The following is a 10,000-nucleotide window of genomic DNA, read 5'->3' on the forward strand; positions in this document are numbered from 1 at the left end:
AATAGTGCTTTAGATGGTAAAGGAGGAACCTTGAGAGGAACCAGACTCAAAGGGGAACCTCATCCTCCTCTGGGTGACACTGGAGTGGGTGCTTATAAATATACAGTCTGATAAATGTTGTAGTGATGTAAAAGATCACACAGAGTTCACATCTCCTCTAACTGGAGCTGGTAGATCTCTAGACGTCTCAGGATCCTCACAGGGTCGCCCTCGTCTCAGCGGAGGTCCAGAATCTTCATCGCACGGAAGACGATCGGAGCTGGTATTAGTGTGTTATTAATCGTGACAGAAACCGTCCGGATACGACGATACTCACAAGGCGAGATGTCTCTGTAGCGGTTTTTGGAGATGTTCTGCGGTAACTTGGCACACGACATGGTCATTCCAGGCCTTTTACGGTAGAGTTGCTGTAATAAATAAATAAACAAATAAACAAACAAACAAACAAACAAACAAACAAATAAATAAATAACCCTGAGCCTTCTGTACCACAGAGGAGTCCTTTAACATTTGGAGCTTTATATTTAACAAACCTTGTTAGATCTATCTCAGTACACAAATACACCCCGAGAGACGGGAGGAAGGGGCGGGGCTTCCACGGGATATACAGGAGGCTGTTACTCGTTCCAGTTCGTTGTTGTAGTTTATTTTATTACCTACTATTAAGTGATCGTTCGTTGCGACGCGACAGGAAAAGACGGAGCTACTGTGTCAAAAGAGCGAAGGTTGCCAGGTCTGTATTCTTTAATTGGCTGGAACGGGCGCTACGTATATATGTCGACACACACAATCAAACAGGAAGTGATATTGGAGTCTGTTTGATTAAAGACAGGAAGTAATAGGAAGTACTCGGAGATACGGTCACATCCTGTATGTGGGAAACGCCTTGTTGCTGTTTCAGTATGTTTACATGACCTCGGTGTGAAGCTTAAAGCAGCTCTACAATATTTACATGGTATAGAGCATCACTGAAACACGCCAGTGGCTCTATACCATGTAAATATTGTAGAGCTGCGAGAGCTTCAGTGCTGCTTTAAGCTTATAATTTAAGAGCTGCCATGTAACTCCAAGGAGGAAGAAGATCCAGTTCTACAGAACTAACAATGACATCATTCATCCTTTAAAACCATTCTGTCCAAACAACTAAGGAATAAATCAAATAAATCGACGAAACGTTCCTCTCCGACTCGGCGAGCCGCCTCGAGGTAAATAATCGACGGATTTATTTCGCAACAGACTGCGTCTACTACACAAGTAAAAAAAAAAAAAAAAGGTCTCCTGAACCAGAGCCATGTGTCTAAGTTCATCGGTTCTGCTCCAGGATTTAATTCAACTGTCAGTAAACAACCTCTGATCTGGGTGATCATTAAACCTCAGAGATGTTCATGTGGAGCTCGACCACAAACCAAACCAGAGACGACACTAAGGCTTAAATAACACATGCTCTAGATACGTCGGTGGTGTCGATCGATCCGTTCTGATGAAGCTTTCCTCCGGGTGTAAGTCGGTGCCAGACTTACATCGAACTGAGCGAGCAGAGCTCCACTGCTCAGGCCTTCTTTCAGCTGCTGCATGGAGTCTCTCCAGGCGTCCCGATCCAGCTCTGAAGGGTCCGAGGGCGATTTGGCCGGGATGTACTGGAAATCGGGCTCCGTCTCCAGCTTCTCCTCCACCACGTCGTAGATTGCTAAGGGAAAAAACACTCGGTTTAGACAAACGGAGGAACTGAGATATGAAGGTTTTATAGAGGTGATTCGAAAGACAAAAGAAAGTTCACACAAATAAATAAATAAATAGACAAAGGAGGGGGGGCACGGTGGCTTAGTGGTTAGCACGTTCGCCTCAGACCTCCAGGGTTGGGGGTTCGATTCCCGCCTCCGCCTTGTGTGTGTGGAGTTTGCATGTTCTCCCCGTGCCTCGGGGGTTTCCTCCGGGTACTTGGTTTCCTCCCCCGGTCCAAAGACATGCACGGTTGTGTCACATGAGTCACACTAATTCTCTTCTGTTCCTCATCCACTCTGGTACCTTCAAGAACTAAACAAAGCTCCTGTATAATCACCCAGGAGCCACTCATGACCCTGGTTTACTTGGTGGAAATGTGGCTAAAGAGCCAGGAATTAGGAACACTATAATAATTCCAGGTCAGTTCGTCCTTCCTTCTCAACACCAGCCTCAGTTGTTCATGACATGGATTCCAAAAGATGCTGGAAACTCTGGTCCATGTCGAGATAAGTGAGTTCACCTTTAAGATGGCACCTTCTTTCATCCTGACCTTCTACCGCTTCCAGATCCGATGACCGGTGAGAACACGGAAGAACACCGGACTCCCCGTCACGTTCGTGACACCTGGTCTGAGACGACGTTTGCTTCGTGACGCGGCCCGTGATCGTGCTGGAAGCAGACGCTACACAGAACGTACGTTCCTCCATGAGCAAATGTGAGGAGGTCAGATGTTCATCTGGCACCAGGAATTATGCCGCCATGTTTAATTTATACGCTGCACGCTGGTGTTACTATCGAAGTGCTGTGCTGAGTGTATACACCACAGATACACAAACACACACACACACACACACACACACTGCAGTGTTGAAATCCGAGCCAGCACACACCGTTGGGCCTGACCAGCAGGATGAGCTCCCCTGAGTGGCTTTCACAGCTGGACTTGATGGACATGACCACCTGGTCGTGTGTGTGCTCAGAAACATCACGGCCGTTTATCATAACGACCTGATCGCCCTCGTTCAGCCGCGGCACACACAGATCAGCCTGCGAGGAGGAAGAGAACAGAAGAGTGATTCATGTGTACTACGGCGTCATCGGTGCTTTGTCACTGACCCAATAATAACAGCCTGACGTAGTAAAAGTAAGAAGAAACCAAAGTGTTCCTAATAAATAAATAAATATATACGACGAATCCTTACTGATGTTCCTGGAGCCACTCGAGACACGATGATGGGCATCTTCTGATCATAGCCCCCCTACAGGCATACGGTCGGATGTTAAGTGTGTGAGATAACCATGGATCAAATCACTGTTGTCTTTCTGGACAAATTCAACCTAGAGTGTGAAAGATTCTTACCGTAACGTTAAACCCAAATCTGCCGTTTTCATCCGGATTCATCTTGATCAGGACGAGGTTATCGTGAGGAACCACGCCGTTGGGCTGGAGGAAAGAAATGCGACGTCACACACGGACACATGATGAAATCCTTTAAAAACACAATCTGCTGGTGTAAATTAAAACGCTTCCGTATTTTCACTGTCAATGTGTGTGTGTGTGTGTGTGTGTGTGTGTGTCGGGGTCTAGTTTGGCTGTGAACCATAGTTTGTTGTTACTGTATTTGCAGAAGGTTCTGGTTGGCACACACACACACACACACACACACACACACACAGTGTCAGTAAGTTCATCTCTTCCCTGTTTTTACTACAGCTTTAGTAGATGTTAGTTTCTGCCCCTGGGTACAGAGACATACACGTCCTTAAGAACTGTGTAGCAACGATCCAGTGTCTTTTTCTCCCTTGTAGGACAATTTATATGCTGTCTGTATATTGGACGTTCAAGTGTTAGTTCATTCATTCATTCATCCATCTTCTACCGCTTATCCGAACTTCTCGGGTCACGGGGAGCCTGTGCCTATCTCAGGCGTCATCGGGCATCGAGGCAGGATACACCCTGGACGGAGTGCCAACCCATCACAGGGCGCACACACACACTCATTCACTCACACACACACACACACACTACGGACAATTTTCCAGAGATGCCAATCAACCTACCATGCATGTCTTTGGACCGGGGGAGGAAACCGGAGTACCCGGAGGAAACCCCCGAGGCACGGGGAGAACATGCAAACTCCACACACACGAGGCGGAGGTGGGAATCGAACCCCGACCCTGGAGGTGTGAGGCGAACGTGCTAACCACTAAGCCACCGTGGGCTCCCTTCAAGTGTTAGTTTTGCTCTGTTAAAGTCTCTTAAGGATAATAAAAATAAAATGGGGATTATTTTGCTCCGAGCCTGATATTTGGTTTGCCAGGTTTTGTAGTGCATCACTTTTTGACCGTTGCTGAGAAAACAAAGTGTAGCTTTCGGTGTCTCGACGTAGCGAGACGTCAAAAACCTTGTTTTAACATTATTATGTTAAATAATTTAATTAATATTAATTTCATGACTTCTTTCCTTCCACCATTCGGTGTCTTCTAGTAACTTCTACACTCTCTTATCACAAGCTATCCGATAATGGATGAGGGTGAAGCATCTCGCAGCACCTACAAAACAAAGCTCCTGGGTTACTGTGTGTGTGTGTGTGTGTGTGTTTTATTTTGTGCTACGTGTTCGTTACATACCGCTGTCTTGTCTGTCGCCATCGGGACATCGTACATCTCGTTGATGTGGTTGTCCAGCTCCTGCTGAGAGCGTGAGAGGATGAGCTGACTCAGGTTCTTCCTGGACTGTTTGGGCGGCAGGGCCGGAGGTGGCCCTTCGACACATTCGGGAGAGCTGAGGAAAAAATAACAGACCATAATAACAGCTTTACAATGACTGTATGTGATTCATTAGAAGATACACTGTCATGTTTTTCTTCACCGAAGCTCCTGAGCGCCGATGGCTCTGTTATACACGAGTGCGTTACATAACAGCTCTGTCAGCATGTAGTGTGTTTATGTTGAGGAAGAAGTGCTACATAAAGCCCAACAGCACAGGATGGGGTGACAGGAGCACAAGCTATCATGGCATATGCCACGGTGCATGCCAGCTGGCATCCAGGCTAAAGCCTCCTGCCATCGTGCTCTTGGGAAAGTCTCGTAACCCCTGAGATCTGTTTACTTTTATAATGTAAAGGCAGTTCAGAGAAAACAAAGAATATAACACACAGATTGTGTTAATAAACCTTTTGTTCTGCTGCTGTCGCTGTGACACACACACACACACACACACACACACACACACACACACCACACACACACACACACACACACGCATCTCACACACAAACAGACACAAACAGACACAGACACACAGGCACACCCTCACACTCAGGCACACACAGACACACACACACACACACACACACACACACACACACACACACACACACACACACACACAGGCAGACACACACAGAGACACTGATGTGTTCCCACTGTAAGAGCAGGTGGTTGTCATCCTTTTCTGACTGATTCTCTCCCTCTCTCCCCCCCCCCTGTCCCCCCCCTCTTTGTCCCCCCCAGTGTTCCTGTTAAATGCTTCAGTGGAGCCGGGCTTCCTGCTTGCTTCTGTCTTCAGGAATTTTAGGAATGAGCTCTTAGACTAATCCCAGACTTAACTGGAATCTTTACAGTCCTGCACTTCCTACACAATCACTATAAATGAGCTCAATGTGCATGAAACAACTTAAAGCCCTCAGACAGCCTCTCGCCTTGTAGCACTCCGATGGCTTTATCCGCTGAGAAGAAGCCAGTGTGTGTGAAATAAACAGATTCTCACAGACGCTGCAGTCAGCGGAGTCTCGTGCCAGCTTAAGAGTGACGGACACAGAGGAGAGAGAGGCGAGGAAGGGCAGAGGGGGGTATATGCCACTGTTCGGCTCGATCGGTGTGCAAAAACAAGCGCACGGCAAGAACATACCTGGCAAGGTCATGAGGTTTAGGTGTAGTATACTACAGCAGTGCCACTGGTCAGGGCACAAAAGCAGCACGGCTTGTTTTTCACGCAGCAAATCAATACACCGGCGCTCTGAAAACAGTAAACAGTTTTTACGGCTCGTCTCGCCGCGGCCGCCTTGCGTTCCAGACCGTTTAATAACAGTGACGGAGAGCGTGAACCGTAATCGCGAGCCGCGGATGCAACAAAACAGAGGCTCTCTGCAACAGTAAAAACAGACGCTGAGAAGTCGTGGCGTAGAATTAAGCCTCGCTCCCGACCGCAGGCCAGAGCCGCGCTGGCTTTAGGCAATTTCTTTTCTTTTCCGTGTTCGAACGCAAAATTGCTAACCTTTCAAACTGCAAGCCACCATTACAGTCAGAAGCGTGTGACCTTTGGGATTTCCACGTCTTCGTTTGAAATGAGCAGAAAATCATTTCCAAACACTTTAGACGTCAGAACTGAAGCGCTGTAATTTCTGACCTCCGTTTGTAAACGTTTTGTTGTAAATGTTTCTGTCCCTCGTCCTAGTCTGTAGGACTTTATCCCACTGCGTCGTTCGCACTGCACGTGTAGACGACGTGTTCCTCGCCGACACGGACGGACCTTCGTATCTGATACCGGAAGATTAGGTCTTTAAAGGGCTCGTGGGAAGAGCTTTGCTTTCCTCCCGTCCGTCGGCTCGATAGGTCGTTCCTCTGGATAATCTTGTTCGGATCGATTCTTTTTTTATCTGGTTAACGCTAGGGACGTGTGTGTGTGTCATGCGGAAAGGTCATGCGATGTGGAGGAACCTCGAGCTTGGGACGAGTGATCAGAGATCCTTAGTTTAGTCTGGTCAGGGTTACAGTCGTATAAACTAGGGATGTACCGATACCACCTTTTCTCTTCCGAACCGATCCGATACCAGAGTTTGCCGGTATCGTTCGATACCGATATCGTTAATCGTTATCGTCAATAATATTAAGATTTATTTGTTTCTGGTAAAGAAATACAAAAATGCCCTTATTACTGGATGAAAACTGAAAACACAAGAAACCTTAAAATAGTATTAATGCAGTAACGAACAGAACTTTTAACAGTTAGTGATATAACAATCTAAACCATGTGTACTGCAATTATTACATTATATTATTTTGTGAAGAAAAGACGATATTTTAAAGTGGGCGTGTCCTGTCCCACCCACATATAACGGTTGTGACGCCCATGGATTTCAGGAAGCAGCAGCGTGGTCAATGCTGTAGGTAAAACACGGAATGGAGTTTAATGTATTAGGGCATTCCTCAAGCGGAATGGATTCGACTGGCGGCGCTAAATAATCGAAATAATAGTAATAAAAAAAGACATATGCGCTGAATAAAGACCGTAAAAGTGGGTGGGTCCAATATTATTGGTCTTAAAAAGTGGGCGTGTCCTGTCCCACCCACTTATAATGGTTCCCGACGCCCATGACCACGGGTATCGGATTTGGATCGGTCACGCACCGCCGATACCCGATCCACTCAAAACGCCTGGATCGGCGACGATACCGATCCGAAATATCGTATCGATACATCCCTGGTATAAAGTAGACTAGATGATTTCTTAGGCAGGTACGAACGAAACTAATAAATCTACGAGTGGCTTTAAGAAACGAAACCGAAGAATTATGAACTGAGAGAGGATCTACAGGATCTGAGGTGGAGGAACCGTCAGAGCCATGATGATGATGATGACGACGCTGATGACAATCTAACCACCAAAACAAAATAAAGACATTCTGGTCTGGCTCGAGCTTGAACATGAATCTGTGGAGCTGTAAATGAACACAGATAAATGATCAGGTCGTCCTGTTATAGTATATTATAACGTATAATAAACACTCACAGTGTGGAGTCCAGGCTGATGCTGTTGGTTTGGGTGGATGAGGCTGATTTGTGGTTGGTGAAGGCAGGCAGGCTGGGAGAAGCGTGAATCACATGATCCACTAAATGTCCCATGGAAGACGGCCGCTGCCGGGGAACGTCTTTTACGAACAGAGAATTCCTGCTGCGGGAACCCAGAACATGCCGGTTAACTAACTGATGTAACAGACAAGCTTTAGGTCGCAGTAAAAGGGAATTAATCCAATAACAGGATGAAATGTTTAAAAAAAGTTATTACAATGAAATTATTACACAATCGTATCACATTATATTTTGCATTCCTTTCGCAGACAAGCGACGTGGCTCGTGTGTAGATGTACTCACTGGTTAGGGGTGCCGGGTGGAGAGCGGGTGGGGAGGCTCCGGGTCTCCAGCCTCTCCTCAGACTCGGAGTTCCTGCTCACCGTCTCCCAGTCGCTCACACCCATCAACCTCCTAGCCAGAGGCCTGCTGGGAGATCTGAGTAAACAGCAAACGTGCAGTGATGCAGAAAAGATGATAACTCTGCCGACACGCTAACGTCAAGCCGAGGAACACCGAACCGCGCGACAGAGCGTGTGCCGAAACACCGGCGGTAAAGTGGTTATATTTAACAAATAAAGGTCGACTGATATCAGAACGTCTGTGTGATGTAACACAAACGCAGCGTTATAAACAACCGAACACAGCTTGAGCGGTCACATATCGACATAACCTCCATTTCTACTGAACACTATTTCTAGGAAATTGAAGTGTTTGAAGATACAAAGTTCAGCTACTAAATTCTGATCACGCCGAATTGTCCATAACGACGTATGCCAAATGCTCGAAAAGTCACATCCGCGACGCAAAAAGTTTAAAAATTATCCACTAGTTGGACTTTTATGAGGCAACGATATTTACTGTCCTGCAGCATGACTGTGACCGAACGACTGCGTTCCTCTCTGACACAAAAGTCTGACTCGAAGTAAAGCTCTGATCCTGAAACACACTTATTATACTGACCAGCGGCGGTTCTAGGGTTTCATCTTTAGGGGTTTTATCCCTCAGTGAGAATTTAAAACAAGAAGAGTTTTAAATTATATATTATATGACTACATAGTAAGCCAAAAGTTATGGTGTTATTTAAAATGGCAAAAGTGGACACCGAAATTTTATGCATGATGTAATGATGTCAGTCTTGAATCAGATCAGTTCATGTGTGTGTGTGTTCTCTACAAACAGTGTGTCCGATGTATGACGTCATTAATAAACTAATATTCACAAGACAAAGACCAAATCAATAAATGTTATTTTTATTTATTATTGTATGGATCGTTCGTATTAAAGGTGCGGTCTCCGTTGTTTGCGAAACGCTTCAGAAAACCGCGTCGAGCCGACAAACAAAATAAAAACAAAACTAAAGTGTAGCCAATGAGCAGAAAGGGGCGGGGCTTGTCGATATGCGGCAGAGAGAGTGTTCAATGCGCGTGTGTGACGTTAGCAGAAAGCGGTTTTAACATCGACATGAAGGATAAAAACAAAGAAAGAAAGAGAAGAAAGACTTACGATAAGGACAAGAAGTAGGACGTGTTAATATAGGATCAGCTTTCCAGCGCTGGAGAGAACTGAAGGAGCAGGAAGTTGGCCACATATTCACAGGTTGGAGTTTCCCGAGTCAATAACTCCTGAGCTAAACGCTGTTACTACACAAATAACACCTCTTTTCTATCGTAGTAATGTAGAGAGGCAGCTACAACCGCGTTTTGTGTAGTAACAGCGTTTAGCTCAGGAGTTATCGACTCGGGAAACTCCCACCTGTGAATATGTGGCCGACTTTACTTAAGACGCCGAGGCGCTTTTTTCCTTCTCGATAGGTGAGTAACGTTGGTTTTGCTTTGTTACACAGAACTAATATATGCCTTTGTCCTTTACATCATTATGCTTGTGTGGCATTTTTGCTTGTTTGTTTATCTACAATCGTATTGTTCTTCCCTTCAGCTATGATAAAGACACGTTTCTTTCTGTTAGTCGCCCGGGTTACGTATGTACGTGTGGGCGGAGCTATCGATACAGGGGTGGGACCCGTTTGGGTTAGGGGCGTGTTTGTTTTGGTGATTTTATATGTCAACATTGGCTTTCAAACGACGGAGACCTCACCTTTAATATTTTGTTTGTGCTACAACTCTGGTAATAAGAATAGTGACGTTTCACTGCTTTTGGTTGGCGTCTTTGCGGCTTTCCGCCAATTAACGTTATAGATAAACGCCTCCAACGCTGACTGACCCTGTGCTTCTCCGTTCAGATAAAGCAGACAGCTGATGACGCACTTTTGAAAGACTACGACGCACGCGCGTAAAAGCAAAGTAAAAAAATTCGCTCTTGGATCAAACTGATACATAATTTGCTTTCCCATCAAAAACATGTCCTGCATTTTAACGTAATATTTATTGTTTATTTATGAAAGTAAAAATAACTTATAGTTTTA

At 45.6% G+C, this 10,000-nt stretch overlaps 1 protein-coding gene across 2 annotated transcripts in view; it reads right to left on the bottom strand.

Moving 5' to 3' along the window:
* The window catches only part of ptpn4a (protein tyrosine phosphatase non-receptor type 4a), a 24,437-nt gene that overhangs the window by 4,968 nt on the left and 9,469 nt on the right, over nt 1-10,000 (bottom strand). The window contains exons 9-16 of one of the 2 annotated variants that reach the window (XM_027145439.2): nt 7,879-8,013; nt 7,517-7,675; nt 4,354-4,507; nt 3,083-3,166; nt 2,925-2,981; nt 2,613-2,769; nt 1,521-1,687; nt 317-407 (exon numbers count right to left, since the gene is read on the bottom strand). In XM_027145439.2, the coding sequence (XP_027001240.2) occupies nt 317-407; nt 1,521-1,687; nt 2,613-2,769; nt 2,925-2,981; nt 3,083-3,166; nt 4,354-4,507; nt 7,517-7,675; nt 7,879-8,013 (1,004 nt within the window). Of the gene's footprint in view, nt 1-316; nt 408-1,520; nt 1,688-2,612; nt 2,770-2,924; nt 2,982-3,082; nt 3,167-4,353; nt 4,508-7,516; nt 7,679-7,878; nt 8,014-10,000 lie in introns of both variants that reach the window. The other variant, XM_027145438.2, reaches the window with a different exon arrangement.

The sequence above is a fragment of the Tachysurus fulvidraco genome, chromosome 6, assembly GCF_022655615.1.
Source record: "Tachysurus fulvidraco isolate hzauxx_2018 chromosome 6, HZAU_PFXX_2.0, whole genome shotgun sequence".
Lineage (NCBI taxonomy): Eukaryota > Metazoa > Chordata > Actinopteri > Siluriformes > Bagridae > Tachysurus > Tachysurus fulvidraco.